Below are 20,697 nucleotides of genomic sequence, written 5' to 3' on the forward strand. Positions count from 1 at the left end.
CTATACTTGTCATGCTTCAGGACTATTTTATTTATATCAGTTTGTTAAATATTTGCCCCGAAATATTAATTCTGAATCTCAGATGTTTTATTTTTATCAATAATGATAAGCTTTCAACATGTATAAGAATTTCAGACCATTATATTTAGTGGGATAATGCTTTCCTTTCTTTTGAAACCACATTGTGATTAACAGCCTATAAGGAAAACTTGTCAGAGGCAGGTTGATGGATATAAAGTCTACCAGGGGTGGGCAAACTTTTTGACTCGAGGGCCACAATGGGTTCTTAAACTGGACCGGAGGGCCGGAACAAAAGCATGGATGGAGTGTTTGTGTGAACTAATATAAATTCAAAGTAAACATCATTACATAAAAGGGTACGGTCTTTTTTTTTTTTTTAGTTTTATTCATTTCAAACAGCCCGTGGGCCGTAGTTTGCCCACGGCTGGCTAGTCATTGCCTACCTCTCCCTCTCTAACCAAAATTCAGAGGGAGTTTTTATTAGAAAACATAAATGACTTCTAGAGCTCACCCATCCTCACCTTTCCACAGGTATACCCACACATATTATTCCTCCATGACTTCCCAATAATTGCCAATGACAATTTATTTATTGTTCAATTATCATACTTGTTTTCATTCTGACACCATTGGTTATCTTGCACAGAATTTATTCTCTGGGTTTTCCTTAGACTAACGGTTAACGTGTGAAATGGGGATTGCAGGTATTCATGACATTATAGAGCATTGTTATAATTAGTTCATAAGAGAGGATTAGAATATAATGAAGACTGTTCTACTGGTAACAGCTGCCACATAAATGACTGCCCAAGAAGATGCTGAAGTCTTCATTGCTAAGAAAGTTTTCCTAAGATGTTAAGGGAGAAACTCATCATTCAGTTGGACTTTAGGTATGTGACCAAAGTTTCCTATGAACTCTATATACTAGATTTCACACTTAAACCCTTCTTTAATAATTGTTCTTCAAGGTACCCAGGATTATTCTGGAAAAGAGTAAGTCATACAAAGCAGAGTGTGGTTTTACAGGTGGGGTCTTGTGTCTGTCCCATGATCAAAGTCCTCATGAGCTAGTTTATGGATATGTCTATGGTGACCAGTCAATTGCAAAGCTTCAAAGGCAGAAACTCTATATTTACTCATTACCTTACTTACATTGAGTGCATACCAGGAGCTCAGTAAATATTTGATGCCATCAAATATATTGTGTTTTCAACAGTAAATATTATCTAGTCTTCATCTAAAAATGAAAACATTTTTAGAGAGCATCCTGTAACAAAGATTTAGAAGGAATTCAAATCTGGTAAACATTCATGTCAAGCTCAAACCACTTCTGGTATCTGATATTATTATGTATATACTGAATCTCTTTCCAAACAAAACATATATCTGGTAATATCAGGAGTTCAGAATCAGTATTAACATTCTTATACTTTATTTTCTAACTCCCAAGCAGCCATTAAACATAATTATCCTTATCTAGGTTCCTTTAGAACTTTTCATTCTGGTACTAAAATGAATCTGGCTTAAGCACACACACCCTTGTGCTCTCAACACAGTTCCATTTTGCATTTTTTTCAAGCCTTGAGAAATATCTTCAAATGAGGAAGAAGTTTTCTTTCTCTAAATGACCCATGTATGCTTCTGCAAACTAAGGCAAACCACCAGAAGAAAGATAGACAGCACTCTTCCCCATCGTAAATGTCTAAATGAATGGGATTCATGCTGTGAGATGAGGAGATGAAGTCTGTAGTCTTCTGACAGCACAGACTATGGGTGCCAATGTGATGAGATGGTAGGAGAATGCTGTGAAAGAATAACCTTTTGCTTCCTCAATACTTTTTCCAGGCAAGTCCTTCCCAGAGTTATGGCAATTCCTAGCAACAGTAATGCCAGCAGCTTCTTCTTCATACTGATGGATCTCCCAGGACTGGAGAGTTCTCACTGCTGGACAGCTATTCCTATCTGCCTTATCTATGGTCTCTCTTTGCTGGGCAACATCACCATAATGTACATTGTCAAGTCTGTGCACAGCCTTCACACACCCATGTACCTCTTCCTTTCCATGCTTTCAGTGGCTGACTTGGGCCTCTCAGCTTCTACGCTGCCTTCAATGGCAGCGGTGTTTCTCTTAGGCCAGAGGAAGGTGGGAGCTGCAACCTGCTTTGCACAACTGTTCTTCATTCACACTTTCTCAGTCATTGAGTCAGCTGTGCTGTTGGCCATGGCTTTTGACCGCTGTGTGGCTATCCGAGAGCCCTTACGTTATGCCACCATTCTCACAACCCAGCGCATTGGGGCCATTGGGCTGGCCATTGTGACCCGCAGTGCTGCCCTTCACCTGCCCCTGCCTGTACTCCTTGGAAGACTTCAGTTCCACCCTATGAATGCTCTGTCTCATTCTTATTGTGTTCACCCTGATGTTGTAAGGCTGGCTAGGTCCAGCACTCTTGTGAACAGTGGCTTTGGGCTCTTCGTCATGCTTTCCACATTGGGGACAGATGCTGTACTCATTCTCCTTTCCTATGTGCTGATCTTGAAGACAGTGTTGAACATCGCTTCCAATGCTGGGCGACTCAAAGCCTTCAACACCTGCATTTCCCATATCTGTGCTGTACTTCTCTTTTATACCCCACTAGTCAGCCTGTCCATGATCCATCGCTTTGGGAAAAAGAAACTACCAGCTCAGGTATACATGCTTCTCTCCTATCTGCACTTTCTTGTACCTCCAATGCTCAACCCAATTGTCTACAGTATAAAAACCAAAGAGATTCGGGTACGCATTCTGAAGATGCTCCACCTGAAAAAGCTTTGAGCCCAAAGGACAAAATATTGGTTCTGATGGTCAGCCTGCTGATTAATATATATCACATAGCAGGTAGAATATACCTCTCCTCTGATCAATTACTTATTCAAAAACTAATGACTGAATACATCATGGTGCTTCCCCAGCCATCAGAGCAGTACCTGTCCAAAGGGGAAAATGTTTCTAATTTTCTGGATGTCAGTGTCAGCCTGAGAGACCTTGGGTTAGGGGAAACTAACAGCCACTGGAGAGCGTATCAGTTACATGTAAAAGTAAACAGATTAGAAGAGTAAGATTTAATGACATTTAAGACCTCTTTCAACTAAAAACCTAGAATTCCACAAAATTAAGCTCAAAGGGGCCTTACTTGACTATACTTTCTGAAAGTTTTGCAAGTATGTGAATCAAAATATGTTTTTCTTCTGACTTGCATATTAACTATACCTAGCCCTTTGAATAAAGGGAAAGCCCTGCTCCTCATTTTCTAATATATAAGTGAGATACCCTGTGCCCTCAAAAACTACTTCAAAATGCCATAGTTCTTGAATGGTAGATTCCATATATAAGTCAATTTTCCTCCATACTTTTTTTTAAATATATATTTTTATTGATTTAAGAGAGGAAGAAAGAGATAGAAACATCAGTGATGAGTGAATCATTGATTGGCTGCCTCTCGCACGCCCCCTACTGGGGATTGAGCCTGCAACCCTGGCATGTGCCCTTGGCCGGAATTGAACCTGGGACCCTTCAGTCCGCAGGCCAACGCTCTAACCACTGAGCAAAACCAACTAAGGCTCCCTCCATACTTTAGATAATATTTTTTAAAGTCCATTTTTATGAGAACAGACTAGGTTTTCACAAACAAATCAAAGCTGGAGAAATTGATTTGCATACTTTGTTATGGTCTTTCTTTCTGGATTAAAGCTTCAACTAATTTCGCTGATAGAATTGCTCTATTAAAAACATAAGCAGTAATAGGTTAAGCAAGTATTTCACTTAAGTGTTAATATTTTATGTCAGATTGTATTATAAAGTTATTTACAATGTTATGAAGGGAAGGAGAAAAAACATATTACCAACATTTTATTTCTGCCCTACACAGTCACTCATTTAGATTATATTTATTTACCTCTGCTGGGCCACCTCCTATTTAAAGTATACAGAAAACAAAATAGAATATTGCTTCCTTAGTATGAAAAGTTTAAATACTTCAGTGAAATAGGCTTTAAACATATAATTCTCCAGTAAGTCTCCAGGTGTTTCCATGGCTGATAGTGCAGCTTAGAGGAAAGACACTAAGAAGTTCGAGTCTACTTAACCAGTGAGATTTTAAGAGACACTTCTTTAAAGTGATGAGTTTTAAGTGGATACCAAAGAGATGAAATATTTAAGCATTGTCTGTTTTTCAATGTCTGGCCTATTTTATATATCTTGCCTAGAATTAGAGTTATTTGTTGGAATATGTTCTATATCCATTATAGATGGGGCCTCCCTATTTTCTTTCATTCATACTCAGGAGTGTAACAAATAAGTTCACCCATAATGAACAGGGTTTGGTTTTGTTTCCCATTTATATTGTGAAACAAAATAATTTTATAAAACATTGTTTTTGTAGGACATGAGCTGCCTGCCTTGGTTTTCAATGCCGTGGCTAAAATTGTGATTTCTATTTAACTACAGAGATATATCCTCAAAGTTGAAAGTCCTTCATTTTATTGAACTTTTATTATTTCTGTTGCAACAATAAAAAGGGTGTTTTGCTGCATTTATATGAACATAATAATAACAATAAAATTTAGTAAGTATTTAATGTGTGATTTTTCAGGAATTATATATTTACATATATTATATTGAATAGCATCAACTCAGGTCTTTCATAATAATAAAGTACTAATAACTACTTTAGTATTAACAAGCTGTTATAAGGTTTTTAATGGAGTACCCCATTTAATCCTCACAATGATGTGCATTAGTTTCTTTCATGGTGCCCATTTCACTGATGGGGAAATTGAGTCAATGAGAAGTTTAAGAACATGCCCAAACATTCAGAGCTATTAAGTGACGAAGCTGAGCTTCAAACCCACACATTTTCACTTCAGGGCCACTTATTGTTAAACATATATCTATAATCTCCCAATGGTAGTACTATTGTATATTACAGACATTAAGAATGAGGCTCAAAAAACTTGGGCAATTTATATAATTATCAGTGGAGACCATCTTCAACTCAGGTCTTTCTGATATTGAAGCTTGCACTCACAAACAGCCGATTACTTTTTAAACACAATATAAGGGTACTCGGTAACTGAGACAGACTTGGACAGGGCTAAAGGACTTCCAATCACAATGGGGTTTCCTTATAGCCCATTGCAAAACTTGTTTGGCAGTGACATGGTTAACGGCAGTTGCTGCCCCAATGCCCATGGTGCCCGTTATGTTCATCAAGGGATGATACCCAAGTATTGGCTGATTTGCTGTAAAATCACTCTTCATTGCAAATTCCCTTCCATTGTAACCTGGAGGAGGATGAGAAATGTTCTCAGCTCTTTTCTCCTTGTGGGTGAGTCAATAACATAGGGTTTGGAGAGGAAAGGGGTCAAGCCATTTGCCCCTTGTTAGTGCTCACTTAAAAATAGTGTTAATAATATGTTTTGAGTTAAGTACAGTATATTAAATATTCAGAGAAAGAAAAGGGGGTCTTCAGATCGATTGGATGAGTTTCCTGAATTATTCCTCAACTGTGCTGGCATAATAGATAAAAACAATTAAATGGGCAATTACAATGGTCTGGTAACACATCACAGAATTTCTCCTTGCTTTAAATACAGACTGATAGAGGTGCATCTGAGGCTCTAGGCAAATGATTCTGTTCCTCTCAAAGGTAGACAAGCTGAGATGAAAAGTTTGAGAAGCAGAATGATATAGGGAGTTGCTCATTTGTGAAGACAGTTTGAAAAGACTTCTTGCAAGATGGAAGGTAGCAGAATGATTATGTGGATTGATAAACCCAGGGCAATCAAGGTCAGTTGCAAATCTTTCAAAATCTTTAAAGAATCATCTTTGAGAAAACTCTTTGCATTTTGATCATAGTAAGTAACTTTAAGACAAATATTAACAAATATTATTTACATTCTAAGTACTTTGCAGAATACTAGGAACTCTTCAAGTCTTTCATCCACTATCATATTTTATCATCAATTGCATTGATAAAATTGGTAGGCTATGAAAATTAGTACAATTTACCCATTTTCAATATTCAGTGGATGGGAAAATTGAAATCAGCATGGTTTATGTGAATATATGGATATAGTTCTAGAGGAGAATCCTTTGGGAACATGAAACCCATTTTCTTATTATTTCATATTACTATCATGGCAGAATATTGGCTCTTAATGCTGTTGATCTGAAATCCTAACGTGGTTGCCAAAGAAAGTAGGCATCCATGTTAGGAAATTCAGCATGGTGTCCCACTTTGTTTGCTATGATGCCACAGGTTTACACCTGATGGAAATTCTCCTGACAAGCCAAAATAAATAGTTCTAATAAGGAAGTAGCTCATAGTGTATTCTTGAAATTTTGGAAAAATAGCTCTTGCTTAAGCCCAAATTCTGTCTAAGTATTTTATCCCAGTGTTTTTGTGCTGAAGTCAGGACCAAAAACAGATGCCTTGCCTTCTCAACTATATTCTTCTGCTTCTTAAAACTAAATCCATTCACTCAAATGTTACTTAGAAATTGAAAAATGAAAAAATAAAATCACACAATCTCATATATACTCATGAAACTTCCTCTTCTAGACAGTCAACTAAGTGCAATATGTACAAAAACAATATTCTCCACATAGGTGAACATCTCAATGCCTTTTTTTATAGGTCCATTTTCTCAAATGATAGGTTAACTAAAGTCAGTAATTCTGACTCTGCTTACACTATGGATATTCATTGAAATTGATGGGTAAAGTGAGAAATCTTTCAGTTTGTTAAAGAAATGTGTTGTGTATTTTTTTCTCTAATTAAAATACAGATAGTGACAGTGTAGGGTGAATGTAGGATGGAGAATTCACAAAGAACATTCAGACAATTTGAATGAATGGTTCTTCCTAGTCAATGTTTTCTTTTTTAACATTTCCTCAACTTATTTCACAGTTGCTCCATCAGTAACTGAATAAAAATCCATAAATTTGTATGTAGAAGAGACAATACAACTTGTCCAATTTCCTAAAGCATCAGAATTTAGCTAACTTACAGGTTACTTTATTAAAAATATTTTAGTTTGTACGCTAAATTATAAGGAAAAAAATAGTGTATTTATTATAATTACCGTATGCTTAGTGGTCTTTATTGATCTGCGGTAAGATCATTTGACAAATCCTAATGAAAGAATCTGTGCTTGTGAATGAGCGTCATTGGGGCCTCATCTCAGAGGTTAGCACCTTTTTTTAAAATTTTTATCTAAGAGTGTTCCTTTATTCTTAACTTATTACCTTTGCTTATCTTCTACGTCCTTCCTTTAATGGGCCTGCAACAGCATTGCTCACTTTTCCTTATAAAGCAGTACTATATCTTCCCATGTAATGCAGTGATTCTCAGATCTTTGTTTGGATTAGAATCACCAAGGGCTTGTTAAATTATCAAATGCTGGGCTTCAATTCCAGAATCCTGATTCAGTTGCTAATGCCCAGGCCCTGCTCTTATAATCCAATGCCACTAGATATAGTATATTCAGCACCGAAGAGAATATCCCCAACCCGCCAGTCAGGTACAATGCCGTTTTCTTAAGTGATTGTGTTAGCTCTAGAGGTTGTCTTTGTTCTCAACTCTCTTATTTCTATCATGATTCCAGCTATAACTGATACCTATCTCCTAGTTAACTTGTGTGCTGATAGCTTGTAATTTTTCCTGATTCATCTCTATACATTCCCTACCAGTCATTCACTCACTCACCCATGCACCTACAAATTTCTGTTTTGCACCTTCTTACTGTTTTGCTTTTTCTCCATTACCCCCTCCACACAGAGCTATAACTTAAACTCTCAATCTAAAATAACACCCCTTTCTCTTTCCACATTGTATTTTTTTTTACATATTTGAAATAATATAAACTCCTTATTTGGGGGACCTTATTGGTAATTTTTTAATAGTTCTATTATCAGAATCTAGAACAGTGAGTAGGACAGTTTAATTCTGGAAGGACTGAAGTAGAGAATAAGAGGAAAATAAGAAGTGGCCATTACATAGGAAATTTTTAAAAATAGAAATTCATGGGTGTTTATAGTTTGCTTTGATTTAAGGATAAAGCTTGTGTCTTGAGTCTGTTGGTTAATAGCTGACATTTATCTTAAGTTACAAACAACAATGTCCAGAATACAAAATCACTGGGTCAGAATTATTTGCAGTCTTGGACTCTCCTTTTATAATCCATGAGACTTTAGCAAAGTTATATACAGTACTTGAGTTCTTAACAATTAATCTGGAAAACTGATCTGCCAACCTCTAAGGGTTTAGAGAATTTAAAATTACTTAAGTGAAAATATTTTGTATACTCTTTGTGATACTTTAAGCAATAAAACAAAATTTTTAAAAAAGAGAGCTTTACATGAATACAATGGTAATGAATTACAACATTAATGAATTACACTTGCCCATGTTTACCTGCAGAAATAGGCGACAGAATTCATTATTATGTGGACCTGTTCACAAAGAGAAGAATAATGGATTGCACTGCATAAGATATATGAAAGGAAAGATGACAAAATAAAGAAAAAAAATGTTTTCTATAAAAAAACACAAAACACCTCCAAATATATTATTAAATGAGATTCTTTAAAAATAAATTGTCCTTACTGTTGTTATTATTCCTTAATGTTCTGTATTTCTGGAAATTTCAAGAAATCTCCTTCCTCTGTTTTTTAATTAGGAAGGAAGATTTAAAGTTTTTAAATTGAATTTTCTTTATTGTGTTCTCAAAAACAAAAAGGAACAGAGAATTAAAAATGTATTAAATATAAGGAGGTAGCTGAGATGACAGGATATGAAAAGTGGCCAAAGTTCAAGGGAGACAGAAAATCTGTCAACAGTTCATTGTATTTCTCTAGACTAGAGACTACTTTACTCCCCAGTGCATCTAAGTACTGATTCATTGGCAAATACATGTCTTTTTTTCTAGTTTCTACATTCTCATCAGAATTAATACTGAAGAGTAATCCATAAGTTTCAAAATACCTGTTCAATATTCTGTAAGTTAAAGAATCATTCTATTAAATGTTCCACATGACCAGGTACATTCGAGAATGAGTTGTATTTATATAAATGTCTAACTTATTTTTTTCCATAGCTTTGTATTTTAAATTATATGTGTGATAAGAATTTGTGTGTTTACACAGGTGGTTGAGATAAAAAGAGGGATTATTTTGTATTCTTTTAATTATGAAAGATACCTCTATGCAAAATTCTCAGATTCCCCATATTGCAGAAGCGCCTATTAAAAGGCATTTGAAGGAGAAACTTACAGGAAGTGAGAAACCTTGATTCTGTTTCCAGATCAGGCACACTAACTATATTGGAAGCTAGAGTCCATTTCCCAAAATTTATAATGTGTCCTGGGGAACAAATCTATCTTAGTCCCTTTCAATATCTGTGTTTCAAACTCTCATTTGGGGTTAAATTGTGTTGAGTGGCTCCTGAGACAGACTTATATGTTTGTAAGATTTCTTTTAATGATTCAAATACATCTTTTTAAAAAGATTCCTTATGTATGAACTAGAAAAAATACTTGGGCAGATTATAAGGCCATGATTATCAGAGTAACATTTTGGGGAATTTAATGTCTTGGGTTATAGAACAGGTTTTGATAGAGAAACTCCCTTTGATTCTAGACCCTGTGAATGCACATCTGATTGGAGTACTCCCCCTCCAGGTCATCATGCCAGACTCCAACTACACCAGCACCTCCTTCTTCCTAACAGGCCTCCCAGGCCTTGAAGCTGTGCACATCTGGCTCTCCATTCCTCTGTGTGCCATGTATGTGGCATCTCTGACAGGGAACAGCCTGATCCTGTGGGTGGTGAGGTCAGAGCCCTCCCTGCACCAGCCCATGTACTACTTTCTGTCCATGCTGGCGATAACTGACCTGGGGCTATCTGCTTCCACACTGCCCTCCATGCTCACCATCTACGTGCTGAGTCTCAGGGAGGTAGCCCTGGATGCATGCCTGGCCCAGCTCTTCTTCATCCACACTTTCTCCATCATGGAGTCCTCTGTGCTGCTGACCATGGCCTTTGACCGTGTCGTGGCCATCAGCAGCCCCCTGCGCTATGGCGCCATCCTCACGAGTCCCCGCATTGCCAGCTTGGGCCTGGCCATCATGGTGCGCAGCATTGGTCTCCACATCCCAGCCCCCATCATGCTGAAGCAACTGCCTTACTGCCGCAATCGCCTTCTTTCCCACTCCTACTGCCTGCACCCCGATGTCATGAAGCTGGCCTGTGCTGACACCCACATCAACAGCGCCTATGGCCTCTTCGTAGTGCTCTCCACGCTGGGTGCGGACGCAGTGCTCATCGTCCTCTCCTACGGGCTGATCCTCCACACAGTGCTGTCCATTGCCTCCAAGACAGAGCGCCTCAAAGCCCTCAATACGTGTGTCTCCCACATCTGTTCTGTGCTGCTTTTCTACACACCTATGATTGGTCTGTCCATGATTCACAGATTTGGGAGGTGGGCTTCCCCATGCAGTCGTGTACTACTCTCCTATCTTCACTTTCTCACACCTCCAGTGCTCAATCCCGTGGTTTATACCATTAAGACCAAGCAGATCCGATCAAGGATGCTGCGTCTCTTCCGGTCAGATGGTGCTGGCATTAGAGACCCTCAGGATCATTAAGTCTTTTCTAGAAAGAAGGCAGGAGAAAGTTTAATCATAGTTGTGTAATGAGCCACTGAGCTTACAATGAGTCCCATAGTCAAGAGAAAAACTGGAAATAGAGACTACCATCTTCCACATGAAGTTATCATTCATGGGGAGAAGTAACCATATTCTCATTTACTAATTTTTTTATTGAACAAAGCTTTGTTTATTGCCTACCCTGTTAAATGTACTGTTGTAGACCCTGGAGACAGAAATATAACTAAGATACAACCTCTGTTTTAGAGGAAAGGCTCATATCATTTAAGGCTCAAGAAGGGAAATTCTATTCTAAATGAAAAAGGAATCTAAAGAATAACTAGGAACTTTACAAATGTATAAAGATGTCCATAATGCTTTGCCTGAGAGTGCAGGAGAAAGAATTATTGGTAAATGGGGTGATGAATATTTCTGAAATACAATGATATTATGAGTATTTTTAAAAAATCCCCACTCCATTAAATAAAATACTCATGAGAAAAGGTATTATCTCTTAATTATTACATTCCCTTTTCTGAATGTAACACTTTCCATTTATTGGGTATTTGGTATGCAATTGCTGAATAAAAGAATGAATTAATGAATGAGGTTACATTTTTTTAAATACATTTTATTGATTTTTTTTACAGAGAGGAAGGGAGAGGAATAGAGAGCTATAAACATCGATGAGAGAGAAACATCGATCAGCTGCCTCCTGCACACCTCCCACTGGGGATGTGCCCGCACCAAGGTATATGCCCTTAACTGAAATCGAACCTGGGACCCTTCAGTCCGCAGGCCGATGCTCTATTCACTGAGCCAAACCAGTTAGGGCTGAATGGGTTACATTTTTGAGAAAAACTTCTGGCAAGTTGAAATCTTCATGTAATTCTAGATATGTGAGAATCAGGCCTTTAGGACTTCTTAATTTCACTCCTATATTATTCCACCCCATTTTGCTGCCTTCTCTAATTTTAACTGAGAATTTTGTATTGTTTTATTTTCTCTCCTTTAGGGTGTTATATACATACTAGTGGCCCGGTGCACAAAATTTGTGCACATTAAAAGGGAATTAATTAGAGGAAATATTTTAATATTACCATTTGCCCTTTCTCTATAATAGAAGTGTCTGTCAGAGTCTGGGGTGCACCGCAGGACCCAGAGTCAAGTCCCTACCCACCCGCATGCGCCTCAAAATCACGTGAGACCCAGACCCAGCTGGCCCACCCCCCTACCCCCGTCCCCGGCCTCATTTCCCCCAGCCTGGCGCGAGGGCAGGAGGGTGCGATGACCATTTGCATATTAGCTCTTTATTATATAGGATATATATGTTTGTTTGTTTGTTTATTTATTTATTTCTGGTTGGCCTTGAGTTTACATTGTACATGTAGAACTGGTCTTAATCTACTTTCAAATATATCTATACCACTCACCTGTAATTCAAGTATCTGATACACAAAGTATTCCTGATTCCTCCCTCTTTTCCCAAGTAATGTGATTTTCTTTCACTTATTCATATGGAATAATCACCAGAACATTGTTCCTTTTATTGCTTTAGATAAAAGGTGTGTTTTTTTTTAGATCAATTAAGATTTAAAGAAATAAGACAATATTTTACCTTTATTATTCCTTCTTTGACACTCTTCCTTTCCTAATGGAGAGCCAAAATTCTGACATATAATGTTCCTTTTTTCTGAAGGACTTATTTCAACATTTCATTCTGGGCAGGTCAGCTAGCTTGAATGCTTGCATGAATTGCTTTTTTCCTTTTGTCTTTCTTTTTTTTTTGGTTTGATAAAATCTGCATCTGCCTATCTCCCTTAATTAAAATCTGAAGACTATTTTCACTGGATATGAAATTCTAGGCTGGTGATTCTTTTTCTTTAAATATTTAAAATATTTTATTTTAATCTCTTCTTCCTTGCCTTATGTCTGAGGAGGATTTTGCTATAATTCTGATTTTGTTCCTCTACTGGTAAATGTTCCCTCCACAACAAAGGATTCTTTCAAAATTTTATTTGTCTTTGGTTTCTTCAGTTTAACAATTTGACTAAATGCATCTACTAGTATTTTGGTATTACTTCTTCTTGATGTTGAATGAGATTCCTGGATCTATAGTTTGGTTTCAATCATTAATTATTGAAGTTCTCAGCCATTATTGGTTCATATGTTTCATCTGATTTGTTTCTCTTTTTTTCTGGTAAATTACATATATATTACACCATTCCATATTGTTTCATAGTTCTTGGATATGCTGTTCTGTGTGTTTAATTTTTTTCCTCTGCATTTCAGTTTGGAAAATTTCTATTAACTGACCTTCAAGTTGATTTATTCTTTATTATGTTTATTTTTTAGTCTACTGATGAGCTCATCAAAAGACACTGTTTATTTTTATTACAGTGTTGCTCTTGTTTTCATTTCTATCATGTCCTTTTGATTCTTAGAGTTTCTTTCTCTCTATTTACAATGTCCATCAGTTATTTTCACATTTACTATTTACATTAGAGTCTTATCATATTTTTCATAGATACTTAATGTCTCCATTTGATAGTTACATATTATGAAGTATATCTTATTCTCTTTATAATAAATTACTTTGTCTCTTTGAAGTATGTTTTTATTTTTCCTTTGTGATTTTTGTTCAAATTAAGGCATGCTTTATTGGGCAATAAGAAGTAGGTAAAAGTTCTTTTAGCATGAGGATATTTGTTAATCTGATTAGAAGTTGGATTGTGTTTACTCTAGCTATAGATATGAGAAGATATTTTCTTGTTCTGTACTCCCCTCTTGTACTTTTCCTTAGGGTAAAAAATCTGTATTTTTCAGCTCTTTTAGTTCAACTTTAGTTGAAAAGTAATTTATTATTTATTATATTGGAACCCTGTTAGACTGGTGCTAAGGCATGACATGTGGAGGAGAGAAGCATACAATAATCTTCTAATTTAAATCTTAGAAGGGCCTGAGATGTTACTGGGTCTGTTTCTCAGAGCTCTGGCCTTCACAAGGATTTCTACTGTGGTCTTCCTTTTTTTCCCCCAGCCTTCTCTTTCTTTCTTTCTCTGACTACAGCAAGCTCAATGTATTGAATCAGGAACTCTTTTCCCACTTAGATAAGACAGGAAGATTGAGGAAGCTGGATATAAGAGGAACTTCTTTCCTCCAGTATGGATAAAGTTCTGAAAGTCTTTTCCCTTAACACATTAGTTTATTATGGAGAGACCTCTGGTGATATTTCACAATAGTTACTCTTTTAATCCTTTGCCTGAGTCACAAATGCATCTTTCTTTGTTTCCCATTTATAACATATATAAATTTATAGTGCATAGAGATATTGTGGATGGCCTGGGAATGGTTCTACTACCTCAGAGTTTTGGCTGCAAGTATTAAAATATAGTTAAAACAAAAGTAACACATAAAAAATATTTTAATTATATAAGGACAGACCATGAATGACAAGAACAGGGATGCAGCCCAAATTCTTAAGTAACAGAATGTTGTTTCAGGAAAGAAATCAGGAATGAAATTAAACCAAATCCTTCTCTCCCACCCACATCCCTCCTCAACACACACACACACACAGACACACACACATACACACATGATATATGTACTCCAGGGCACATAGTTTTCTGTATTTTTTTCTCTTCATATTTTTATGCCTATTTTACTCTATCATATTTTCAGATCACAGATATCCCTGTATACTTACTGGTGTCCAAATGAGATAGAATATCCCATTCATACTAAAGGAAGTCTGCTTTGACCAAAAGTGTGCATGTGCATGAGGGTAATGACTCCCAAGATTATTCTCTTATTTGTTAATTCTTTCATTTAGGACAGTAATGGAACTTTTTAGAAGGAGTAAATTCATTCAATATTATCAAAACCCATTCACTTATTCTCTGATTTGTTCCAGGGCTGACTATACTATAGATAGTGGCTATAGAATGGAATCCAATTCTACTAAATTGAGAAAGATTTAAAAATAGAAACTGAAAATCTCCCCTTGCTGATATAGGAAATGGGATAGATCACTGAACACCAGCTGTAATTGGTCAGGGTATTTCAAGACATAACTTCCTTAAGTAATTCAATTTAAGGTGAATTTTGAATAGACATTTTTCCAAAGAAGGCATAGAAATTACCACTAAGTATATGAAAAGGTGTTGAACATTACTAAACATCAGAGGAATTCAAATCAAAATCACAATTAGATATCATCTCACACATATTAAGATGGCTATTAGAAAAAAAATAAGTATTGACAAGGATGTGGGGAAAAGGATACACTTAGGTACTGTTGGTGGGAATGAAAATCAGTGACTACACTATGGAAAACAGTATGGTTACTCCTCAAAAATTAAAAATAGAACTATCATATGATCCAGCAATCCTACTTCTGGGAAAATAGTCCCAGAAATAAAAATTAATATCTCAAGGAGATATCTGCACACCTACATTCACTGCAGTATTATTCATACTAACCAAGACATGGAAAAAATATATATGTCCATCAATGAACAAATAGACAAGGAAGCTGTGGTATATGCATACAATGAAATATTATTAATCCTTATAAAGAAGGAAATCCTGCCATTTGGGACAACATGGATAAATCTGGACATTATGCAAGACACAGAAGAAAAAATACTATATGATGCCACTTAAAGGAAGGTTGAGATTTCTTAGCATGGCACATAAAGTTCTCTCTCATATTTCTATTATTCATTGTTGCTTTAATTGATTTCCAGTAACACAAAAACATTCCTAGTCTTGCTGTTTCCAGTATTCATGCTTTAGTTTATCCTGGCTCACTGCCTGAAAAGCCCTTCCCAGCCCCATACATTTGTTCTAATACCCAGATTATAGTGTTGTGCCTCATTTTAGTTCTAAGGCAGCGGTTCTCAACCTGTGGGTCGCGACCCCTTTGGGGGTCGAATGACCCTTTCACAGTGGTCGCCTAAGACCATCGGAAAACACATACATAATCACATATTGTTTTTGTAATTAATCACTATGCTTTAATTATGTTCAATTTGTAACAATGAAATTGGGGGTCACCACAACATGAGGAACTGTATTAAAGGGTCGCGGCATCAGGAAGGTTGAGAACCACTGTTCCAAGGTATAATAATATCAAATTACTATCATATACATAATATAACCAATATAATATTATATACCAACTATACTTAATAAACATTTGTTTACAATCATAGTAGGGCAATTATTCTGCTGTTTGAATCTCTAATCATTGGCCAGAGTCACCAAGTAAGGAAAAATCACAAGAATGAAAGAAAAAAAAAATCTATGTTAATTTGCCACTAGGTGGAAGCCAAACTTCTAATGACTTATTCATCCTGAATGCAACTTAGTACTTATCAGTGTATGAAATAATTATTTTGAGAATGAAATATGTATTTTCCTCTATTATTGCCATCATTAAGAATAATGGTAACTTTTTCAAAATTGGAAAAACTTGCTCTTTGGCTTCCTTACAACCAATTACAAGCAGTAGTTTAGAATATTATAGCAAGAGATGTAGGCTAAACCTAGCCATCTGATAGCTATGATAATTTCAAAAAAAACAATGATAATTTTTAAACAATAAAAGTAAAAGTGGAACTGTCAAATAGCCAGGTGGTCCCATACTCTTCAATAGACTCTGGGATATCATTAACAACTAAAAAAGTAGTATTCAATAACTGCTAATGTTCCCCAACTCTTTAAATGAAGTATAAATTTAAAGTAATACATTTTATAACATATTACAGAAGATATTCACACTAAATGTTTAATATAATAAAAATATTTAGTACCTCAAAGTAGCCACCTTTTTATTCAATAGTTCACACTAAGCAACATGTCTTGAAAACTATCATAAAGATATAAGAAGGGACATTTTCATTTGTATGAATCCTAGAGAACCATTCATTTATTCCTTCAACAACTATTTGAAAGTATGCTCAATTCTGGAGGTATAGAGTTAAACAAAATGGGCATCCAAAAGAGATATGCCCAACCTCCTGAACATTGTGGCTCATGGGTAGAGCAGGCTTTAAAAAAAAAAATCAAACTTTAAAAAGTCAAATAGAATAAAGTGGGTTGTTTATAGATGTGTTAAAGGTTTAAGTTTTATTTAACTGTAAAAGAGATATATGACAAATGAGAACTTTGCCAAACAGGTGAGAGGAAAAGAATTTCTTTTAAAGAAAAGAATAACAAGGGCTTAGTCCAATGACAGCTTTAGGAATTGAAGAAACTAGCATTTAAAATGGGTAGAGTTGAGGATACAAATAGAATGAAGAGGGATGGACACTAGAGAGGTGGTAGAATTGTTGACTTCTAGGCATTATTCTGGGACAAAAGTTAAACTTTTGAAGGGTTTTATGTGGTAAAATTACATGGAAAATTGATATTAAATAATAAACATAATTTGATTGTTGGGTTTCAGTTATCATGGTTTAGCATTAAGACCAGGAGAACATTGTGCTAAGTGAAGTAAGCCATTCAGAGGAAGACAAGTACCATATGATTTCACTCAGATGTAGAGTTTAATGAACAAAATGAACTAATAAGCAAAATGGTAACAGACTTATAGATAGAAAGCAGGCTGACAGATGTCAGGGGTAGGGCTAGGTGGGGGTTGGAGAAATTGAGATAGATAAATAAATAAATAAATCTATACTAATAATAGCCTAGGGCCATCATGACCTAAACAACCAGATGGATGAATGGTCACCAGGAAGTGCATGGAGTAACTCTCGGTCCCTCCCCTGCAGCCCACAGGCTCCTATCACAGCAAGGCTGGTGGCCAGCGGCCTGGTGGGGCAGCAGGGGGGGATGGGAGGGGTGAGGTGGATGCAGGGGCCAGGGCAGAGGCCTAACAACCTCACTGCTGCTGCAGCAGCTATGGATCAGAACCCAGAGAGGCCCAGAGAGAAAGAGAGAGAGAGAGACGGGCCTGATCCACAGCCACCACAGCTGCTGGCGAGGCCCAGTGAGAGAGAGAGGCAGGGCCTGATCAGCAGCTACTGCAGAGGCTGCAGATCAGACCCAGAGAGAGGCCCAGAGACGCTGACTGGAATAGAAACCGACCAATCAGAACCTAATCTGGGTGAACTATGAAGGCAGAACCTAAGATGGGGGCTGAGGAGGGGTTTTAAGGACAACAGTTATTTGGTGTAAGGTGGAAGAAAGTGGTTCAATTTTTTAATAACCAGTTTGGCACTATAGTGCATATGGCTGGCTATTAGTCCAGATATAGGGATTATGTCTTTTTGTCTGCAAAGGGCATCTCCTCCTGCTGAAAAAGGCTCCCCCCTCCCCCATTTAAGCAATCCTATCCTATGTAATCTATCTATATCAATAAAAGGGTAATATGCTAATTAGACCGGGTCGATCGGCCATCTTCTGGAAGTCTGACTTCCTTCCATACAAAGCCATGGTGGTGGGGGCTGAGGCAGAGGTAATTAGGAGTGATCAGGCTGGCAGAGGAAGACAGTTGGGGGCAACATCAGGCTGGCAGGGGATTAGGGGCAATCAGGCCGGCAGGAAAGGGCAGTTGGGGGTGAGATCAGGCCAGCAGGGGAGGGAAGTTAAGGGCAATCAGGCCAGCAGGGGAGCAGTTAGGGGTAATCAGGCAGGCAGGCAGAGGTGGTAATGGGGCAATCAGGCAGAGAGGCAGCTGAACAGTTAGGAGCCAGCGGTCCCAGATTGCGAGAGGGATGTCCGACTGCTGGTAGGGATCAGGCCTAAACCAGCAGTTGGACATCCCCCAAGGGGTCCCAGATTGGAGAGGGTGCAGGCTGGGCTGAGAGAACCCCCCTCTCCCGTGCCCAAATTTCGTGCACCAGGCCTCTAGTAAATTAATTAATTAATTAATTAATTAATTTAGAATCACTTGAGGTGTTATAAATGCAGGTTCCTGGGACTCATCTCCAGAAGATTCTAATTCAACCACTTGGGGGCAGGGCCTGGGAATCTATTTTAAAAGCTTCCTGATGTGCAGGCAAGGATGGGAGCCTTTGTATGAAGTATCTGCTGAAGAAGCAGAAGTGAAGCCCTCTGAACATGTGAAAAAGCATGTTTGTTCCAGGAATTTTCACTCCATCTAGAGATCATGACCACGGCAGCCTCACTGATGATCCAGCATTGTGTTTTAAACAAAAATTGTTTTGTTTCTTTTCATCACAAGAAAGCACATAAGAAATATCTACTTAAACTGGTAAAAACGTACTAACTTACCTTTAAAAGTACTTTAAAATTTTTTTTAGATTTTAAAAAGTCTTTATTGTTGAGAGTATTACAGATGTCCCCCCCTTTTTCTGCCCATTTCCTGCCCCCCCCCCCCCGCCACCCTACCCCGGATCCCACCCTGCCCCAGGCCTTCACAACTCTATTGTCTGTGTCCATGGGTAATGCATGTATGTATATAAGTTTTTCGGTTCATATCTTCTCCCCTCCATGCCTTGTACCATCCTTGTATAATGTACATAACTTTGCAAAGTAAAACTAGTAAGGCCTCTCTCTCCATTTCTCAACCCAGCCCTCTAGACAAAACTATCACTAGTAACAGGAGTGAAGAACACTTCCTAAGCATTTATGTAGAGAATTTAATTTTTTAAAACGCCCACACAAGTTCTATAATTCAAGATTTTGGTTCATTTACTAGAAAATATGTTTAAGGCCCTGGAGAGTAAAAAAAAAAAAATCACTTTTTTTTCTATAGAAATAAAGAGGACCCATGACAAGAATAGGTCATTAGGGAACATAAAGATTAGTAGACAATGAGAAAATGAGAAGACATTGAACTACACAGAAATTGTAGAGGAGAAAGAGTTTATTCTCATAGAAAAAGCCCAATAATGGACACAAAAAGAGGATGGCAATTTGGTCAAATATTTTCAGTGTAGTTCTAGTGGTCGTGGAAAAAAAAACAACTATTCTGAGTTGTAATATTGTGGATTCCCCAGATCATTTCCCAACCCTTTCCATTCAAGTCTTTTTTTATGCCATTCCTCAAATCAGATATTTAATATTCTAATTTTGGCATTTAGCTAAATTATTACAAGTCTTTTAAAATGTTCATTGTTACTGTATTATTTTCAATGTTAGAATATTTTTATGTATTTGCTTGTATATTTATATTTTATTATAGTCCATACTAGATTGTAAGTTTCAAAAGAACAGAGACATTATAAACTCTTCAGTGTTTCTATGCTGGTATTGTACACAGGGCTTATGAATAAATAAGTGACTACATACATGAATAAGCAACCCCCCAAATGTCTTCCATTGGGATCAATTTTATTTATATAATTTAGTTTGATGATATATATGTTATACTTGTAGATATCGTAGATATAGAGGGTTGAAGATAGATTGTGACTCTTGCAATCGTATTTTGCTGTTGTTGGACCTCGGGCCTGCTCTATTAGAAAAGTTTTCTATCCTCACTGCAGGAAAACCTTCCCAGGAGAATGCTGCACCTGCATCATCCACCACAAGGGAATAGTGGTCTCCCAGGAGCCTGGGTTCACTGGCTCATAAAGTTCTTCACTCCTCCTCATAACTCTGAGCTTCTGACTCTCTGTACCATAAGGACTGGCAAGGAAGAAAGCATTCGTGAGGCTAACTTAGGAGCTGCAGAGCAGCAGCCCTAAGCTGTCACTGTCACCTGCTATGTGTGGTGACAGTAGCTCAGAGAGATTAAAAGTGAATGAAGTTAAGCAACTTACTTGCTTAAAATGGTCAGGACATTGACTTGCTTCTGTAACCTCTGAGGCCGAATACTAAAGAGATTCCCTGTGAAATCATCTTGTGCTGTAGCTTATTCCAATGCGTTGAGTGACCCTGGGTTTCTACAGTTAGCTTTACCTGTGCTGTACTCTGGGGGGCTGTGTTATCTGACTATTTTCAAGGACAGCAGATGGTTGAAACAAAGCTGTGATTAAATACTTTTCTTATCCTGAAAATTACCTTCAAACAATC

The 20,697-nt window shown here is 37.2% G+C and overlaps 2 protein-coding genes across 2 annotated transcripts; both read left to right on the top strand.

Annotated features, from left to right (window-relative positions):
* Positions 1-1,885: 1,885 nt before the first annotated feature.
* LOC308524091 (olfactory receptor 51G2-like) lies at positions 1,886-2,833 on the top strand (the record flags this gene model as incomplete). The annotated part of the gene is made up of 1 exon (XM_081098243.1): positions 1,886-2,833. The coding sequence occupies one exon, from the start codon at positions 1,886-1,888 to the stop codon at positions 2,831-2,833; it is 948 nt and encodes a 315-aa protein (XP_080954369.1).
* A 6,911-nt stretch (positions 2,834-9,744) lies between these two features.
* On the top strand, positions 9,745-10,704 carry LOC308524067 (olfactory receptor 51G2-like; the record flags this gene model as incomplete). The annotated part of the gene is made up of 1 exon (XM_081098220.1): positions 9,745-10,704. One exon carries the CDS (start codon positions 9,745-9,747, stop codon positions 10,702-10,704), a length of 960 nt encoding a protein of 319 aa, XP_080954346.1.
* Between the last annotated feature and the right edge of the window lie 9,993 nt (positions 10,705-20,697).

The sequence above is a fragment of the Myotis nattereri genome (assembly GCF_964212035.1).
Source record: "Myotis nattereri genome assembly, chromosome: 9".
Lineage (NCBI taxonomy): Eukaryota > Metazoa > Chordata > Mammalia > Chiroptera > Vespertilionidae > Myotis > Myotis nattereri.